This window comes from Ursus maritimus, unplaced genomic scaffold (assembly GCF_017311325.1).
Source record: "Ursus maritimus isolate PB19 unplaced genomic scaffold, ASM1731132v1 scaffold_34, whole genome shotgun sequence".
NCBI classification, from domain to species: domain Eukaryota; kingdom Metazoa; phylum Chordata; class Mammalia; order Carnivora; family Ursidae; genus Ursus; species Ursus maritimus.
This window is the reverse complement of record NW_024426008.1, coordinates 27275402-27294974: the sequence shown is the minus strand read 5'-3', so window position 1 is coordinate 27294974 and position 19573 is coordinate 27275402. Positions and strand designations below refer to the sequence as shown.

The 19573-nt window shown below is 50.6% G+C and overlaps 1 protein-coding gene across 2 annotated transcripts in view; it reads left to right on the top strand.

Annotated features, from left to right (window-relative positions):
* Positions 1-17859, top strand: part of SPIN1 (spindlin 1) — a 40098-nt gene extending 22239 nt beyond the window's left edge. The window contains exons 4-6 of one of the 2 annotated variants that reach the window (XM_008690889.2): positions 6495-6630; positions 10936-11169; positions 14375-17859. In XM_008690889.2, the coding sequence (XP_008689111.1) occupies positions 6495-6630; positions 10936-11169; positions 14375-14574 (570 nt within the window). In that variant the 3' untranslated portion in view covers positions 14575-17859. Of the gene's footprint in view, positions 1-6494; positions 6749-10935; positions 11170-14374 lie in introns of both variants that reach the window. The other variant, XM_008690888.2, reaches the window with a different exon arrangement.
* Positions 17860-19573: the final 1714 nt, after the last annotated feature.

Sequence of the window (19573 nt, the reverse complement as noted above, 5' to 3'; positions counted from 1 at the left end):
GCTGCTCTTTGACTGAACCACCCGGAGAAGACCCGAGAAGGGTGTGTCCGATTCAGCACCTTCTCCGGGAATTGGACACTTCCTCTTAGTTTGCTTTTATATGTACTGTTTCAGCTCGTGAAAATAAGCGTTAATTTTTATTACAGTTCTTGTTGCTTTTTATCTAAATTAGCAATTAGCAATTAAAAAAATTTTTTTAAAAGATTTTATTCATTTATTAGACAGAGACAGCCAGCGAGAGAGAGAGAACACAAGCAGGGGGAGTGGGAGAGGAAGAGGCAGGCTCCCAGCAGAGGAGCCCGATGTGGGACTCGATCCCAGAACGCTGGGATCACGCCCTGAGCCGAAGGCAGATGCTTAACGACTGCGCCACCCAGGCACCCCAAAAAATTTAAGAACTTGTTTAGGATATAATTTTTAACCTTTCTAGTTATGAGCAGTTTAAAGTATACACAAAAACAGAGCCCTGTCAGCCAGCTTCAGCGGTCATCAGCGTTTCGCCCAATCACAGACACTAGTATGATACACGAGCGTATCACTTGTTGCCCAGGGAAGTTTCGAACCTCGTCGCCTGGTCGATGCTGGTTGGAAGAACTTAAATCAACTTAAAACAACATATATTTGTGCACTGTTAATATGAAATAATATTTGATATTTTAACATGTATGAAGACATTTCAGAACACTCTTCTGTAAGCTGTGGCTGCAAGAGCCTTGGGCAGTGTCACGTCCCGGTAGTTGGGGAGCTTGACTTCGACTTGAAGCACAGGTGTGTTATTCTAAGTACTCGTGTTTGCCTCCAGTGCTGCCGTGGGGAGAATGACCTGTGTCACCTCTGCCTCTTCAGCCAGACTGCGGATGGATCTTCTTTCGTTCTTCCTTTAGAGCCTGGGATGTGATGCCCCACAAGTAGAATTACCCCTGACTAAACGCAGGCACTAGAAGTGAAGTTCGGAATTGGTAACAATGAAAATGTGTAAATCTGTTTTTACATATAGTTTTCTGCAGAAGTAAAATACTCATTGCATTAATTTGTCAGTAATTAAATTAAAAATTGTGCTTTATCTGCCCATAAAGACAAACTGCTTTTAAGTCATTGTAGGAAAATTTGGAAGCACGGGTAGACCCAGAGGAGGACAACCTAAGTATTGCTAATGCTATTCCAGGATTACTCACAGCTGTTCGTTCTGTACCTAACGTGGGAGAAGCCTTTTTTCTCCCTATCTGCGGGTAACTATGTGCACAAGTTTTTCATGTCCTATATTCTCCATTTCTTGTGGATTAAATAGCTGTATAGTACGAGCTGCTGCATCAGGGGGCCTGTGGTCAAACGTACTTTATCTCCAGTCTCCGTCATGTATACGGCTCAGCGCGCGGCAGCCGGGTCTCTGTCCACCACCTCCAGATAAGTTACTGGGTGTGGAATCACCGGGACAAGGGATTGCTGAGTTGTGTGCTGGGCGGGCTGTATCTGTACCACAAGCAGAGAGAGGACTGGACCTCACCATAATTTGCATTAAAATAAGTCCTCAAAATTTGCAATTTTTGTTATTATCGAGCTAGAAAGTTCATCCTGCCTCATCCTACTGGCAGGCCAGAACACTAGAAATTTCTGGGAGACCTAAAGCGTGTTGGAACAGATTTATGTAGAAGTGAAGCTGAGCTGAGGAACTCTCTACCACTTTGAGGAGAAAAGGAGGCTGTCCGAAGAGTGACGGCCGGAGCAGACCCTGGAATTCACACCGGTCAGAGACCAGCAGGGCTGGCTGTAGCCAAAGGGGAGAAACCAGCTCGCCCAGCTGCTTGCCTGCCCTGGCTGTCCTCCCGAGGTCTCCACTCACTCACCTCCTGGCCACTCTTCAGCCCCCTGCGTCACAGCTGCGTGTCAGATCCTGCCCAGATGTCAGGGCTTGCCTGGGCCTGAGGAGGTGCTCCCCACCATAGATGCCATGGCCCCGGCTTGCGTGTAACACTGGAGCCCTGGGAACCAGCCAGCCCCTGAGCAGCGCTGACGGCACGAGAGATCGTCACACACGATGGGAGAGATCACCGGTGGGGGGGAGATGCACATGGAACAGCCCAATACGGACAAGGCCGAGCAGCGGACTTCATGGAGGAGTCAGGGAAGGAAGCAAACGTTACCCCCGATGTTAGAAGGCTTGTTAATTGAAGAGATACCGTTCAAGAGAAGATCAAACCATCAGTTTCTAGAAATTCGAGATACTATGTAAGATACTCAATAGGTAGGCTGAAATTCAAGCTTATCTGTTTTACCTGATTTTATCTGATTCAGGAGCACTTGGTCTGAGGCTTTCTGGAAGGTGAGCAGCGTTGGGGAAGGTAGATCATGGAGGACAGACCTGGAAACCCTGTGTCCCTCTGCTACAGAAGGGGTGGAGGGGGAAGGATCAAGAACAAGTATGGGAGATAATTCTGCACAGCCCTCTCTAGATTGACCAAGTGCTAGTTAAGGGGTGATTGAAAACAAGTCACAAGTTCTGGTGACATTTTCGATTGCAGGAACAAAGAAAATTCTAAAAGCAACCCAGAAAAACCGGTCAAATTGAAGAAGGATCTGTTGGTATCTGATATCTGTAACTTGGAAGATGGGAGACAGTGAAAATACTGTTTTCTGACACAGGCACTGAGGGGAGAAGGGTCTTGAACCTGACGGGTAGACCGAGGCGGTTTGGGGACTTGGGCACCAGGGCAGCGTTTGGAGGCTTCCTGCATCTGTGAACCCAGTCTGATTCCCCACAGGGTGTATGTAGCAAGATAAAATGTCCACGGTATGGGAGCGTTACAAGAAGCAACAAAAATCCTTCCTTCCTTGTTTGTTTCTAAATAAGGTAATATTTTTAAACAGTTATTCAGATAAGAACAAAATGAAAAGTAGCAATTTAGAACAGCAGCCCAAATTGGAGCAGTGTCAGGTGGGGTTACTATGTGCCAAGGTGTTTTTAAGAAATTTTCCTCCTTTTACTAGGAGTTTTTTGCTTGTTTTTGGTCTTGCTGGAGCTACGAAGGACGTACCGGTCTCGATTAACTGGATTTTACTAGAGTGGCACTGAGTCTGAGCGCGGTACTCGGGCGGTTAGAGGTGGCCTCTGAGAGCAGAGCTAAGCTCCGACTTCCAGCAGGAGCCCCGTGCAGGGCACAGAAGCCTCTGTCGTCCCGGCCGCACAAACGAAGGGGGACACAGGGGAGGACGTGAAGACACAGCGCCGCACAGAGACACAGAACGAGATGCCGGGCCCACCCAGCTGTCCCGTGTATGGCAGTAGGACTTGGTTGCTTGCAGCTCCCTTCACGAAGGCAGAGGGAAGGACGGCTGTGTTTGGGTAAAGGGTGCAGGAGCCACTTTGGAGAGGACCATCCGGCAGCTCTGAGTCCCCTGCAGCGCCCTGGAGAAGGAGGGGGCCTGTGCTGCTGCTGAGCACGGCCGGGACGAGGGCCTCCTGTGCGGAAACACGGTGATGCACGGTGCCACGCTCCCCTTCAGGAGCAGCTGCGGGCCACAGCAGAGCGCCACTTGCGAGTGTACAAGGGACGCGTGGCCGAGCTGGAACGCTGCTGTTCTGAGTCTCCAGCTGCCCCTTTGTGCCGTCACTGGCCAAGTTGAGGTTGGTTTTGTTGAGAATCACGGTAACAGAAGATGTCCTGCCTCTGGATCTTAGAACCGTCTCTGGCTGTGGTCTGTGTTCTCCAAGGAGACAGGACCAGTGGTGATTGTGTGCGTGTGTGTGTAGGTGTGCATGTGCACGCATGGACAGAGATTGGAGCCCGGGGAAGATCTGGTGGTGTAGCTCCAGTCTGAGGGAAAAGTGCATCTTCTGTGAGACCTTCCTCAAGACCTTCAGCTGATTGGACGAGGCCCACTCACATTGCGTGGGGGCCATCTGCTGATTCCATGTCTTTCTAGGAGAGTGCCTTCACAGAAAACACCTGCAGTAAGGATTGACCACACAGCCGGGTCCTATGGCCCAGCCACGTGGACGCTGGCGCAGATGCTGTGTTGGCCTGTAATTTTGGTAGTGATGGTGGAGTGTGTGTGAGTCAGTGAGATGCTGCACGGGACTGCGTTCCTTCCTCACTGGGGTTTGGGAGCCAACCTCTGCCCTCACTGTGTAGAAAGCCTGACCCCGTACACAGCGCACATCGCTAGGACTTCAGCCTGAATGTCACAAGAAGTAGGTGACGGATTGATGGAGGAGGAACGCCATACTAGCAAGATTCCAGCCGTTTGCCCACACGGCACGCTCCCAGGGACTGTGAAGAGGTTCGCAGTCGTCGGGGTTGAGCGTTGTTCGTAGCTGCGGGACAGGGACTCGGTGGTGCGCAGTACTGGCCTTTTCCTCTGCACTGAGCCGCACGCTGCAGTCCGAGCAACTCTGAGTCCAGCTGTCGGCTCTCCCTTCTTCCCATCGAGTTAAGGGCCGCCGGTCTCAATGCTCTTCTGTCCAGCGGGCGGCTCTGCCTTGCTTTGTCTTTCCTCCCCGCAGGGTGGTGCCGACTCCCACCCCCGCAGACCCCAGCTGCACGCACCTCTCCACCTTTCCCCGCGTTTGTGTGCAGTTGGAGGTGCTCCCGGCCTGCGGTCGGCCCCTGGGGAACTCCCGTGACTTCCTCAGGAGACACTGGCGAGGACCCTCGGCTCACATTTCCCTCAACCCCGTCACTCTGTTGTCTGGTGGCCCCGGCATCACTGTTACGGTCCCAGTTTTCCTTACGCGTGGTGTGGTCCTTTCGGCAGGATGCTCACGAGATGCTGTGTTCCCTGGAGTCCATTGTTTCACTAGAATGTTAGTGTCCGTGGTTGGGGGTCCACCTTCCCAGAGCGGCCTGTGCACATGTCCGTCTTCTGGTTTGGGGAATTTTTCTTGAGTCGTGTTGGTGTCCTTCTTTTGTGTGGAAGCTGGAATTCATGTCTGTTCCCATCTCTCTGTGACTGTTTTGCCCCTGCTGTCCCCTTATCCTCTCTCCCAGCTGTGCCCCACGGTGTCTGTTGGCTGGGTTCCCCCGGTTTGGTCCTCATTTTTGGGCTCTTCTGTCTCTCCTTCGCTGCCCTGGCCTATGTTGTGTGCCTGACAGTGGGCAGATTGTCTTTGGGTGTGAGGCCCCTGTGTGTGAGGAGGGCTGGGGCTGCCCTGACGGCTGTCCTCCCTGATGAGCTCTGAGCCCCTCCGTATCTGTGAGGCCTCTGTGGGGTGGCCCCGTAGTCCCTTCCGAGGCCCACCTCCTTTGTCTCTTGTGGCGCCATCCTGCTGGAGAGGATTGCGTGCCCTGTCTTGCGGGGAGGAGGGTTTGCTGGGTCCTGCTGAGCCTGGCGGGGCGGCGGGGGTGCAGACCCGTGATTTCTCCTGTCCTCACAGCCCTGCATGAAACCTCGGGACCCCTTCTCCAGCCCGACGTGAGACGTTTTCCTCCTGGGCCGTGCCCCTCTTGCTAAGGTGAAGGCCTGCACCAGCTGATCCGGCCTGGTCAAGTGGCCGTGGTTCCTGGAACTTGTGTCTCTGTCTCACAGAACCCCTGGGTTTACCAGACTCAACTGCTTGAAATACAGACCTCTATAGCTTTAAACGTCATAGCCTGCAATAAATTGTTTTTCTTTTCAAAGTCTGTGTGCACGCCAGTCGCTCAGCACTTGTGCTCGCAGCGCGGCAGCTGAGAGCTTTCTGCCCGCCCGCTGGAGGTTCCCGCGGCAGCGTGGGCAAGACCTGGCCCTCAGCTTGTGCTCGTGCCCAGCCCAGTCCCTTGTGTGCAGACTCCTAGGTGGAACCAGGATTCCTTCCCTGATCCCGAGACCCACACGTATTGCTTGTAAACATCGTGTGTAGATTTCTCAGTTAATAATCTGGGAAGAATGTAGTTTGGTGTTGCCGCAGTAATTTTTACATTACATTAAGTATTTGTCACAAATGCAAGTGTGTAAGATTCTGTGTTTTCTAGAGATTGCTGACGGTACAACGTGGGGATGATGTGGGGATGCCAGCCGGCCTGGACTCTGGCTGCGGGGGGCGGGGGGGAGGCTAAATGTCTCACTGATTAAGGTGGTGGGGGCTCGTGGGATGGGTCCCGGAGTGGGTGAGATTGAACGTTTGCACATTTCCGTTGGACGAGGAACGGGTTCATGTGCATATGTACATATTTCACGCGCCCAGCCCTTCTTTTTCTGTGATTAACTGGGATCATTGTGAGTTGACTCATTAGAGGGAACTCAGATGCTGAGAACGTGATGCTGTGCTCCGTGTGAGGGCTGAGGTTGCCACAGGCAGTGGTGCTCTCCTGCCCATCCACAGTGGGTACACGGGGGCCTTGTGGCCAGCAGGCCGTGTGCACACGTGGTGACCCTGAGGGGCACCTGGACTGGGCGTGTGGCAGCACGAGCTAGCTCAGGCCTGGGGTAACCCGTAGGAGAGCGTGCTAGCTGGCGGTTGGACTGAGGGGTGCGTTCTTCTGAGATGATCCCTTACGTGTGTATATGTGTGAATGCAGAAAACATCGGAGCAGTGTGGGGCCGAGCAAACCTGTGTCCCAGCCCCGGCGGAGCATCGTAGGCTGCAGGATTCAGCATGGGTGGAAGGAGGGGAACGGCCCTGTCACCCAGTGGAAAGGAACCGTGCTGGACCAGGTGCCTGTAAATCCTTCTTTGTATCTTATAAAATACGATGGATTTGACTGTGTTTATGGACTAGAACTTAATAAAGATGAAAGAGTTTCTGCGCTCGAAGTCCTCCCTGATAGAGTTGGTAAGTTCTCTTTACTATTTGTGCGTTGTATGCTTTAAAAATGATTATTGAAATGGATGCTTTTTGATTACTGTTTTGCATTATTGGTATTTTCATTTTTACTGGAGTGCCAGCACTCCTGATAGACAATTAAGTCACTAGAACCACAGTTCAAGGAACTGTGAGGGATTTAAAGATGTATGAAGTTACTGCTGAAGGAAGTGACAATCTGATCATTTCTAACATGGTTATTTCCCACATTTTGCTCACTGTTCATGTGGACTCTGATGGGTAAGAATATTTTCTTATTAGCTCAAATACGCTGTGTACTTATTTCATCCAATTATAGTAGCTTATGCCTTTATTTTAGAATCCTTATGTGAAGTATATCTCACAGAGTGTGTTATGACAAAAGTGATCATTGCACTTTCACCTGTAATTCAGGCCGCCAGAGCCGGTGGGCTTCATCACACATTCTTTAGGGTTGTTTTTAGTGACTGGGGAAGCGAGCGGCCCTTTCTTTAAGTGTCATACATGCTTCATGTTCATAACCTAGTTCCTTAAGGCACAAGGTGTCAGTTAATAATAAGAATGACTGATTTTATCTTTAAAGTAAAATGTTACTGTTACTGTTAAGATGAGTAGGACGCCTCCACATTAACCTTACTCTCTTCAGCGTGTTCCCTCGGGAGTGTTTTCTTAGTGCTGCTCGTGCACGGGCGCCAGCGCTGCTTTTGGGACGGTCTTCGGAAGCCTCGGTGTTAACAGACCAGTCCCGGCAGAGGTGGACTCACTCGGAGGGTGGGAGCGTGGGGTCCGGTTGTCAGGAGAGGGGGCTTCTCCGTCCCTCCGTCCCCTTCGTTTTTGCCACTGTGCTCGTGGGACCCAGTTCCGCAGCACCGTAACCCTTTGCCAGAGCGGGAAGTCCTTTGTTGGTGTCCCTTTGGAAAGCAGGGCTATGTCTGTGTTCATCCTGTGTAAGTACAGCCGGTTCTCACAGCAATCTTGCTTTCCGTCTTTTTTATCCATTTATGAGAGGTGCCTCTTTGGTCAGCGTTGCCTCTCCGGCATCCGTCACATCTTACCTCTTCTCTGGGCCCCTGGACCCTCTCTCTTCCTCGCGAGGCACATCCTCGGTTTCCTCTTGATCTTGATGTCTGCCCTTGTCCAACGTGAGAAACCCATATTGAACAGTCTTACCTGCAGGTCTTAAAAAGTGCCCAAACCTTCATCTCCATTGTTTGTAGGAAGTAATTATCATGTACTCTTCTGACCCAGAAGTTTAGTCTCCATCTCCTCTGGGGCGAGACTGTCAGCCCACGTGAGATTCACTGCATTTTGCTGCGTGGCCTGTGCCCGTTCTCTTGAGTTCTTCTGCCATTGTAGGACAGAAAAAGTCCTTTTATCTTGGTAAAAACATGGTTTGACCAAACCAAAATACCCCCAGATCTGTAAGTAGCTCTGGTGATGGACTTCAGGGTTGCCTAATGTTTTTCTTTGTAGTTCCCAGCAGGAGACAGGACTTGCTTTTGTAAACAGCAGAGTATTTCAAACCGGAAATCCGAAGGCTTCTCTGCAGACCAGCGGTACATCCTGTGCCGACTTTAATCAATAGTTAATTGTATATTCCCTGCAGTAGCGCAGTCTGGAAAGTTCTGTGGCCCTCACATTCCCGTAGGAAGACAGCACTGTTCATGATCTGCACAGCTCAGCAAACGCAGTATCTTCTGTGTGGGACCAGATCGTGTGTTGGTAAAGGATCCATTCGGAGACTGATAGATTGTTCTATTTTGGTGAAAAAAAAACGTGGGACTTGAAATTTACTACCTTGACCAATTTTAAGTGTCTGTAGTTCAGCCTGGTGTTAAGTGCGTTCACGCCGCTGTGGAGCAGATCTCCAGATCTCTTCATCTTGCCAGTCTATAGTTCTGTCCCCATTAAACAGCAGCTCCCCTCCCCAGCCCCTGCCTCCCACACGTCTTCTCTCTGTTTCCGTGAAGTTGGTCACGTTCAATACCTCTTAGGCGGGATTGTAGAGTATTTGTCTTTCTGTGACCGGCTTCTTCCTCAGCATATGTGCTCGGAGTTTGCCGAGTCTAGCTGCTGGCAGCATCTCCTTCCCTTTCAAGGCCGCGTGACCCTGCGTTGCACGTGTGTGACCCCTTCTGTGCGCCCCTCCCTCCGTGGATGGACGCCTGGGCCGTCCCCACTGTTGGGCTGTCACGGGCGGTGCTGCTGTGAACGTGGTGGTCAGGCACTTCTGCTTTCCTTTCCCTGGAGGGTAGTCCCAGAAGTGGATTCGCTGGGTCACACAGTAATTCTGTGTTTGATTTTCTGAGGAGAGTACGTGCTGTTTTCCACAGTGTTGATAGCATTTTGCGTTCCCAGCCGCAGTGCACCGGGCTCCTGTCCTCACCAGCCCTTGTCCTTCGCTGTTGGTTTTGATTTGCGTTTCCCGGACGATTAGTGAGAAGTCAGGCATCTGTGCACGTGCTTTTCAGCCACTTGTCTGTCATCTTTGCAGAAATACCTATTCGAGTCCTTTGCCCATTTTTTAGTCGGGTTATTTAATTTTTTTTGCTGCCGAGTTGTAGGAGTTCTTTATGTGTTTTGGAGAGAGTGAGTTTTAACGTGACAGTGTGACAGGTGTGCTGGTAAGGATTTCAGGTTCTGCACCGCAGTTAAGCATTGAGGGTCTTTCCTGTAGCGTCACACGGGAGTGTCTGCAGTTTCCCCGAACACGCAGCAGCAGACTCCCCTCGTGGCCGCAGGTGTTGGTGAGGCTGGATCTTGTACGCCAACCGGAAGAGCACGTGACAGGTTGGATGCGGAAGCAGACAGAGTCCGGCTGTCCTCCTGTACAGCTGGACATCGAGAGGCTTAGCGAAATGTAACACACCGCGCTGTACTTCCTACCACATTTCTGCATCACGTAGTTTGTCATTTGTGATTTCTCACATAGCAGGTTCTGATAGTCCTTCATCTAAAGAAGGCCCCTTTCAGATCCTCAGAAATGTTTAAGAATACCGTACAGGAGTCTGGAGATCAAAAAGTTTGAGAACTCCTGAAGCTAGCCTTTGCTTTAGTATGCAGTGGGGAATTTATGTAATTTTGGGGAATTACTGCATGTGTAAGTAAAGAGAGGCACCATATGTGTTTAGTGTGTCCTCTACCTACTGGGTAGCAGTGTCTTTAGCAAGAAACTGTAGTCTGTGTTCCTTTGAATTTTATTTTAACAGAAATAGAAGCACTTGTGAATGAGTAAGATAGAAGTGCTAATTATTTTTAAAGACAGTTATCTACAGTGTGAGGACCAGAGAAACTTTAAAATCACTAGGATCCTCTGTAATTTTCCCAGTATTAATAAAAGGAAGGTGGTGATTTTCCGCCTGCCTCTTCAGGAACACAGAGCAGGGCTGAGGATGAGTTTGTTGGGCAGGTGTAGACGCCCTGTGATCTCAGTATTGGGAAACAGACGGGAAGGGCCCTGCTTTCGTCAGTGTCTGGGCCGGGAGCAGGATCACTGCATGTGGTGGCAGATGTCATTAGGGAATACAGTAGCGACAGGTGGGTGGTAGTCCCGCAGACAGGGGAGCCTGGTGGGGGGAAGAGAGAGGTCCGTGGGGGCAGGGGACAGACCAGGAGGGGAGCCTGACAGGAAGCAGTTTGTTTTTCACGTGACCAAGTGGGAGCGCGGGGGCGTTTCGTGCCAGGGCGCGGTCTGGCCGCTGTGCAAAACACTGGACGTGAGAGTAGCCTTTCATCCCTGGCCTGAGGTTACGTGGGTGTTAGTGGAGGGAAGGTGAGTGAGAGTACGTGGGAACGCTCCTGTTCTGCAATTCCGCAACAAAGCTGTTCTTATCTCAACATACAGTAAGTAACTGTTCACACAGAAACACACTTTGTACCCCGAACAAACCATTGAAGCTGCAGTTCACACACAATACCAAGGGCAGAGGAGTTCAGGAAAACACACAGAGCAGCAGGTGCTGTCAGGAGCTGACGTGGGACAGAACAGTGCCCGTGGGATCCCATGGTCTGGGCCCCACAGGGCTGCGGCACCGGCCCCTGAGGTCCGCCGGCTGACCCTCGGGCCACTGGTGTGCTGCGCAGACAGCCCTTCAGGCCGCCCCCTTGCATGAGCTCAGTCTTCACGGTACGTATCTAGTAAAACCCCGTGTGAACCGTTGTTTGCTTCTTGTCCCCAGCGACCTCTCGAATCAGCGATGCACACCTGGCCGACACGATGATCGGCAAGGCAGTAGAGCACATGTTTGAGACGGAGGACGGCTCCAAGGACGAGTGGAGGGGGATGGTCCTGGCACGCGCCCCCATCATGAACACGTGGTTCTACATCACCTACGAGAAGGACCCCGTCTTGTACATGTACCAGCTCTTAGATGATTACAAAGAAGGCGACCTTCGCATTATGCCCGATTCTAGTAAGTGCGCCTTGACGGCCTCTGTTTCTGTTAACTCCAGAGGAACCTGGAGTTCAGACGATGTGTGTGACGAGCTGTTCTGAGGCTGTATCTTGTTTATTTTGACTACTCGGGTCAAGTGATCATTCTTCGAGTCCTGCACCAAGCGTAGGTTGTGAAGTTTGCACCTGTTGCCGAGGGTGATGTGCTTGCCGTGTAGATGTGCCGTTCTGGGTCGTGGACCCGCGCGTGGTGGAGTATGTAGGGCCGGCTTCCTCACTCAGCTCGGTGTTTTCACGTCCCCTGGTGTTGGCATGTGTGTTAGTGCCTCACCTGTCTTCATACCAGATACAGCGGCTCCTGAGCACGTGTGCTCATCTGTCCACCGATGGGCGCGTGGGTGTCCATGCTGATGAAGGGTGCTGTGGTCACTGCTGCACCCTTCTCCACGCACGTCAGCTGTGTGTGAGGGTTCTGACACAAACGTGTCAGAAAATAACCGGCATTTTCACCCCAGCCGTCCTTATGGTGGTGAAATGTGACCTCATCCTGGGCTTGGTTTGCATTTCCCTGATCACTAAAGACGTCAGGCATCCTTTCGTGTGTTATTGGCCATTTCTGTGTCTTCTTTTCTCTTTCTTTTCTTCCTTTTTTTTTTTTTTTTTTTTAAGATTTTATCTATTTGAGAGAGAGTACACAGAAGCAGAGGGAGATGCAGGCTCCCTGCTGAGCAGGGAGCTGGATGCAGGACTTGATCCCAGGACCCTGAGATCATGACTTGAGCTGAAGGCAGATGCTTAACCCACTGAGCCATCCGGGTGCCCCCGTTGCCATGTCTTCTTTGGAGAGAAGTCTGTGCGTGTTGCCCGCCTGTTTCCCAGTCAGGACAGTGTTCTGTTGCTGCGTCATCGGAGTCCGGGTCCTGATGCGGGTCTCCTGACCTGTGTGGGACTTGAAGACACTTTCTCGTATTCTGTGGGTTTCTCTTCACTTTCTTGGTGGTGCTCTTTGAAGCACAGGAGTTTTTAATTGTGATGAAGTCCTGTTTGCTTTTTCTTTTGTAGCTCATGCTGTTGGTGTTGTGACCAAGTCCTGACGATTTACCTCTTTGTTTTCTTCTGCGTGTCTTGTAGGCATTGCTCTTACGTTTACATCTTTGATACGCGTGGAGTTAATTTTTGTGATGTGGTGGAAGGGCCCTGCTTCATTCTTGTGCACATTGTCTGAGCGCCATGTTGTGGACAGATCGTTCTTTCCCTGCCGGGTGGTTTTGGCGCCCATGGTACAAGGGAGCTGGCTGCGATGACGGCTGTGCTCCTGTCTGGTGGGGCACGTGCCGCACTCGGTCACACGGCTCTGAAGTAAGTTTTGACGTTGGGAGGTACTGAGTCCTATTTTGTTCTTAGAATTCTTTTGACTCTTCTGGGTCCCTTGCAATTTCATGAATTTTAGAATCCATTTGTTGAATCTCTGATCATCTTGACCCTGTGAACCCTGCTGACCCAGGAGCACGGGATACTTTCGCATTTATTGAGAGTTAAATATTTCCATCAACAGTGTCTTGGAGTCTTTAGAGTATTAGTTTTGTATTTCTTTTGTTAAGTTTATTCCTAACTATGTTGCTCTTTTTGATGCTATCATGAATGGAATTATTTTCTTGGTTTCATTTCGGGTAGGCCTGTTCTTTTTTAAACTATTCCATAGCCTTTCCTGCAGCACAGGGTTCCCTGGGCCTGGACGGGGTGACGCGCTGACGCTTGATACCGAGCGGTGCGACAGCACGTCTCGTTGGGTTCTTTCGCCAACAGGCCAGTCAGTGAACCTGCTTTCACGGTGCTCATCCGGCCCTGACTCTTCACCCTCTTTGTCTTACAGGCTTTGTGTACTTCTGTCATAAATCTGTAAAGGGAAGTATTTCTATGGGCAGGAATTTAATTATCAGGAGAGCATTCCTTAAAAGCATTTCTCCAAGTCTGTGTGAAGTTGATTTTTAACTTTTTTGTAGAGAAAGAGCTGCAGTAAGGACTGTTGCCTTGCTGCCAGAAAGCGTAGGGGCGTTTGGACCGTCTGGGGTGTCTCCCAGGCCCTCCTTACCCTCTCAGCCTTCTCCCCTGCCTGCTAAGTGGCTTTGCGAGTGTGGAAGTGCAGCTGCCACCAGTGACAATGCCCTGGTGCTGGGAGCTCTGCAGGGGCCTCTGTGTGAGACCCGTGCATCTTGGCTCAGTCGTTGTGAAATGCCCGGGCATCGCGTCTTCGGAATGCTCTGTAAACGTGCCCCGGGGCGGGGGGGGGGCATCTGGAAGCCCTTTGCTGCTCCTTGTAAAAGAGCTCACCCCACGCAGGACCTGCAGGGGTTTCTTGAGAGAGGGCGATAGCCGCCCAGCCCCACTCCCCTGCCCCTTGGGTCTTTGCTGCTGGAGGTGGCAGTTTGCTCTGGTTTCTGTGCTCTGAGAACACCTCGTGGCTCCCGCTGGCTCAGGGCAGGGTTCTCCGGCCCGCAGGCTTTGCTGGGGGCCTTCTGACAGGCACGGGTGCCTCCTCCATCCTGGAGGTCCCATCGTGATTCCTCTGGGCAGGGGTTCTCTTGGCACCTGTTTTCAGAGCGCAGGAAGTCTTATTTGGGAGCTGGGTGAAGAAGACCATGTTGTTGCAGTGAATGTACGGAGAAGGAAGCTTTCAGGAGTCACAGGAAAAAGACCAGGGATGTGTTGAAGTGAACGGCGTGTTCTCAGTGTCCCAGGAGGTATTGCCTGTTTTGAAGGCCTGTTTCAAAGTCACTGCAGTTGACTTGTGAGAAGTTCTGTGCATCTGGGCTTTTCTGTGGCCTTTCCTTGCCTCACCCCCTCAGACGGTCTCAGCTGTAATTTAACGTAAGCCATGGGGATTTCTGCTTAGGATTTTCAAAATCCTGACGCCCCTACATCCTGGGGGTGTGGGTGGCACACTGTTTTTGTACATAAAGTTTTATTGGCAGACAGCCACACGTTTTCATTTTGCGGCTCCTCACGGCTGCTCTCGTGGACTGGCACGGCTGAGCGGTTGGCGCAGATACCGTATGCCCTCAAGCCTCTGGCCCTTGAAGAAAATGTGGGCCGACTCTTGCTCTAGATAATCGGGATGAATCCGGATGTTACGCTTTTAAAAAATTGTTATTAAAATAGGCATGTGAGTTGGTACATATGTAAAAATTGACTTTAAATTGTTTCTTCCTCCCTCTTTAATGCAGATGATTCTCCTCCAGCAGAAAGGGAGCCAGGAGAAGTTGTGGACAGCCTGGTGGGCAAACAGGTGGAATATGCCAAAGAGGACGGCTCTAAAAGGACTGGCATGGTCATTCATCAAGTGGAGGCCAAACCGTCTGTCTATTTCATCAAGTTTGATGACGATTTCCATATTTATGTCTACGATTTGGTGAAAACATCCTAGATGTCATCATGAACTTGGCCAAATTTGTGGAACTATTAAATGTATAATTTGTAGACATAAAGACTTGATTGCTTTCCAGTTTAATGAAAGCTTACATGTCCCTGCGAACCCACAATCTCTGCCAGCAGAACTGGTTTTGTTCTGAATAGTACAGATTTATGTGAACACAAAGCATTTTGTGTAAGGAACTCCTTCCTCTTACGAGAAGTCTGTGTGTCTGGAGGGGAGTTACAGGCAAGTTTGGTAAAGCTAAGCTAGCATCGCGGTCGTGTAAAGTGTCCTGGATTGTCCCCAGCTCCCCGGCACCATAGTTCTCCCCGTCTGCTGCCACACTGCAAGCATAGTTTGGTACTGTCGGTACTGCCTTCTCTGTCGAGACACGTATGCACCTGTCTCTCCCTGTCCACATCCGTGTGTGTCCACACGCCCTGCGTGCGCACGTGCGCACACACACACACACACAAACACACACTTCCTTGGCAGTCCTTTCTTTGTGGATTGGGGCGGGGGTTCAGTAATATTCTCCAGTTTAACAGGAGTGTGCTTGTCCTAAGTCAGTCTGATTTCATATATTACTGCTGTTAATTTAAAATTAAATGTGGGCACAGGAGACGCATAGGGACGCCCAGCGTGTTTGGAACTCAGAAGTTCAGACACTTTTTCAGTCTGGAGGCTTTAAACCATGAGTCCAAATAGGAATCATTTGTGAACAGTTGCCGGACCCACATTAGAATTTAGCAAAACAGTTAGGAATTTGGGTAAAAAGCTGCCTTTAATTTCTAAGCTTTGTAAATTTTTGTTTACATTTTTTATCATAAATACTTTTTTTGTTTTAAAGCAAAGCCCAGGTACTTGGTCCACACGGTGTGATGCCGGTGTGTTTTGGACGGCACAGCTGGTCCGTTGCTTTGTATGCTCAGCAGCCTGGATTCTAGGTCGTGGATTTGAGAGGCTACAGTGCATCATGGGTTTGTGTGTATGTGGTAAGTTCCTGGCAGAGCCTAGTGCTTTGATGTGAGACATACAGGTTTGAGAACGGTGTTGCTGCCTTCTGACAAGTTCTCTGGGACACTTGTATTTTTATTACTGTTCTTGCTGATACGTGGTTGTGGTCAGAAGGCTTTCCCCCCAGCTTTCCCCCACAGAGAATATCTAGACACAGAACGGCCTCCATCCCCTGACGCCCTCTGTGGTGCTGTGTGGTCCTGGCTCCCGGTGTGCTGCTGACATGGACTCTCTGTCATCGCGCTAGCTTCTGGGCGTGACTGGCCCTTGGCCACGCAGCCCTTTCATGGCTTGCTCTTGCAAGGTTGTTTTGACGGAAATGGAACCGCAGAAGTTGGGGTGGTAGTGACACGGCCATCTGTCACTTTGTTTTGGATGAGCCCTGATGGTTTGGAAGCCAGGAGAGAGGCAATACGGGAATCCAGTCTCTTGTGGAGCTTGGGAAGCTTGCCTGAGTTTTGGGCAGAAGGCACATGTTGTCAGTTACCGGCAGTCCGTGCGGCCTCTGTCGTGGCTGTTCTCAGTGTTGGAGATTCTGTCATTGGTGGCCTCGGTGCGCGTGGTCCACGTGGTGCCCGCTGCCTTCGGGAAGGCTGTGCGTTGTGGTGCTGTTGGACGGTGACCCTGTGCTGTAGAAGTGCAGCGCCTCACCGTGGGCAGCAGGGGGAGCTTGTCTGCCTCTGCGCTTCTCCCCGCAGTGAGTGCCTGGTCTCACGCTCCTCTCCTCCTCCTTGAACAGGGGTTGTGCTGCACATCTGTCTGTCACCTCTTTTCCCGGTGGCCCTGGTCAGAGTCCCTGCATGCGACTCTCCAGGCTGAGCCCGGTTCCCTGAGTTCAGGTGGACGCGTGTGCCCCGAGAGTAGGGGTGTCCAGCATGCGCACTGTGCAAACGTGACACAGTGGCTTTGGACTGAAAACCAGTGTTCTTTGGAAGTATCCCGAGGGTTGGGTCAGTGGAAGCCTTTCCAGCATCACTTAACGACTTGCATTGTGGTTTTCCTGCGAGTACCTTTAGCACCTTCTATACCAGGTGGTCTGCCACTCTCCAGACGAATGTGACACGTGATGGTCACCGTTATTTTAATCATTGTTCCATTTGTTGCCTTTAGGGTGGAAGGAAGGGGAAGGGGTTTATTTTGTTGTTTTCCTTTTCACCCCCCCATTCTCTTTTCTTTTGGTGGCTTAACCCACACCTCCGCGGTGACTGATTCCACTCCCTTGCCCGGTCCTTCAGGCTTTGTTCTAGGCTCATGTTTCAGATCTGCATGCATTGCTTGCCTTTTCCTGGTATCAGAATGTTGGTTCCTTGTTCTAGGAGCCCAACATGAGTTTCCAAAATTATCATGGGACTTGTGACTGCACAAGCCCCGAACCTGTATAAAATGTCCCGGCCTTCCTCACCGACCTGCTATCGTGTTCCCGTGTCGTGTGCGTGTGACGTCCGGCTGCCACGTGAAGCTTCCGAGGAGAACCTTAAACGCAGACCATCCTTTTTTGCATGCTCTATTCTAAGTAGAATGTTCAATGTAACTAACTGAACTTGCATGTGAAAGATATTTAGGTTTTTTGTTTTCTATCTTTGTTTTTATTTGTTTTCAGTTTTCTGTATATTTGCTTCCTGTACCGTTGTAGTGGTCGTAGGATGAAAATGCACTGGCCACGCCATGCAGTGCCAGCAGAAGGTGATTTCCCAGCTCTGTCTGTCGTGCAGCATTTGAAGGGACTGTGCATTCTCGATGCGCTCACAGTTACCTCTAAGCCAGAGTTCATTCCTATTCTTGTTTTACGTGCCAAACCCCGAAGTGCATTGGGCTCGAATCTCTGAACGCTGTGGACCCATTAGAAGAGTGTTCTGATTGTCACAAATTGTAGTGCCTGAAAACATGTGTAAGCTGATTGTCTTATAAAAGAAAGAAAGAAAGAAAGTTCTCCAAAGACAAAACAGGAACAATTATTATAACAAAATAATTATGGTCGAAATGTCTGTGGTTCCTTGGAAATGCTGCGCTTTTTGTGTTTCCACCATTAGTGCGGTGTGAGCGGGTGTGTATAGTTCAGAGGTCTCCGTGTTCGCATCTTACAATTAGGTAAATGACCTCATCTTTCAGGCTTGAATTCATTTTTAATTTTAATTTTATTTTATACGATGTGTAGACAGTTTCCTGTTCTCTGCATTTAGAAGTATAAACAATATAAATCTGTTAATTCTGTAAGTAATTTTTATAATTATGATGTAACTCTATCCTATCCTTAAAACATTTAAAATAAACCCTTTATGTGCAACTTCTGACTGTAAATTTTGTGCTCATGAGCAAAATGTGATGTGTTAAACCTGCTTCTGGAAAAGTTGTTAAAGTTTTATTTTAAGATTTTTAACCTTTTCCCTTCTCCACATGTAAACCGTCCGATGTGTGCAGAAACGGAAGAGGCCGAACTGCTCCTGCGCTGGTAATACTTGGTCGTCCCCGAGGGGACGGGGGCAGTGAACAGTGTCCAGAACCATTCCATAGTCCAAATACTCAAGTCTGTGGATTCCCGTGAAGGAGAAAATTTATCATAAAATTTTAAACTTGATTATTTTAAATAGAATTAAATAATGTGTGTTTTATACTTTCACATCTAGTTTTGCTTTATATACTGCCTGTAATGCTGCTAATACTCGAGTGCCCACCAGCGAGAGTGTAGGGGAAGATCTCCGTTTCCTGGTGGTGGGACGAGGAAGTGTGGGTGACACAGCTGACCGGTATGTGTTCTGTGCTTTCTCTTCCTGGGTAATTTTAACCAGTGAGGTAAAAAGTAGATTCACGATGTGCCTTTAATTAGATTTGCTTTGCGATGTTTCCCTGTTGAGCTGGGCCTGTGGCTCACGTGGTTAAGGCTGGCGCTGCGGGGAGGCGCAGGCAGGTGTGGGGAGGGGGCTACAGGAGCCGGCGCGAGGCCTGATCGCGTGTCCTCCTCCTGACCTGCACCAGCCCTAGTGCCACTGCAGGCGCAGCTTGGGAAGCGTGTTCGCTAAAAAGACAGCAGGTTTCGTGGGAAGGTTGGCGGTCGCCAGCCGCCGTCCACAGGCCAGCGAGTGGGTCTGTTGGAAGCGGTCTCAGCTTGGAGAATTGTGGGTGGGGCTGCGCGTTGGACCGTCCCCGGCACAGCCATGGCGCTGGTGGTGAGGAAAGTGTGGCAGACGCTGCGCAGCCCTCAGCTGTCGCTGCATGGGACTCTTGGTCAGGGAGCGCACACCTTCTGTCCATGGCGCCCATGAGGGAGGTGTGGGGACGCATGTGTGGTGCAGGACGCCAGCGGGCCTCGGCACAGGGGCCTGGAGCGACCACAGCCCAGCCGTCTCTGTGGGCACTTCTCTGACCTCCCTTCCCAAGTCGATGGCAAAACGTGTTGTCTTATCTTCAGTTATGCTGAAGAAATACGCATTTCCGTCACAGGACTGCAGGAACTATTGAGATAACTGTAAACATGCCCTTAGGTTAATATTCTTGTAAAACCTGGACTTCTTACACCGCAGTACATGGTCTCACACCTGTTGTCTAGCTGTTGGTTTGTCTCATGTCCTGTGTTTGTAAGCGCTCAGGCCGCCGAGTCTGAGAATTGGGGGAGTCTTCGGATTATTTCTGCGGACGTCTCAGTCTCTGTCTGCCCTCGTACTGGCCACAAAACCCTTCAGCTTAGGTGACTCCGTGGCAGACGGTTTTAGGGTTATTGTTTTGGTACATCATTTTGCCTAAAAATGCATTCTTTCTGCTTAGTTTTTTCCTGAGGACACTGGGCCAGGTGGCGCTTTGATCCCTCCCAGCCCACGCGACGGTGACGCTCAAGTGCGGGCCCAGGCTCGGCTGTTCCCGTTGGGTGAGTAGGCTGCCGCCTGCTGTGTGGGCGCATCCCTGTGCCTCTCACCTCCGCGCTCTGGACTCGGGCGTTCGGGGAGCACAGGGCGTGAAGCCCCACGTGAACTACCCAGAACCCTTCACGGGATCAGCACGT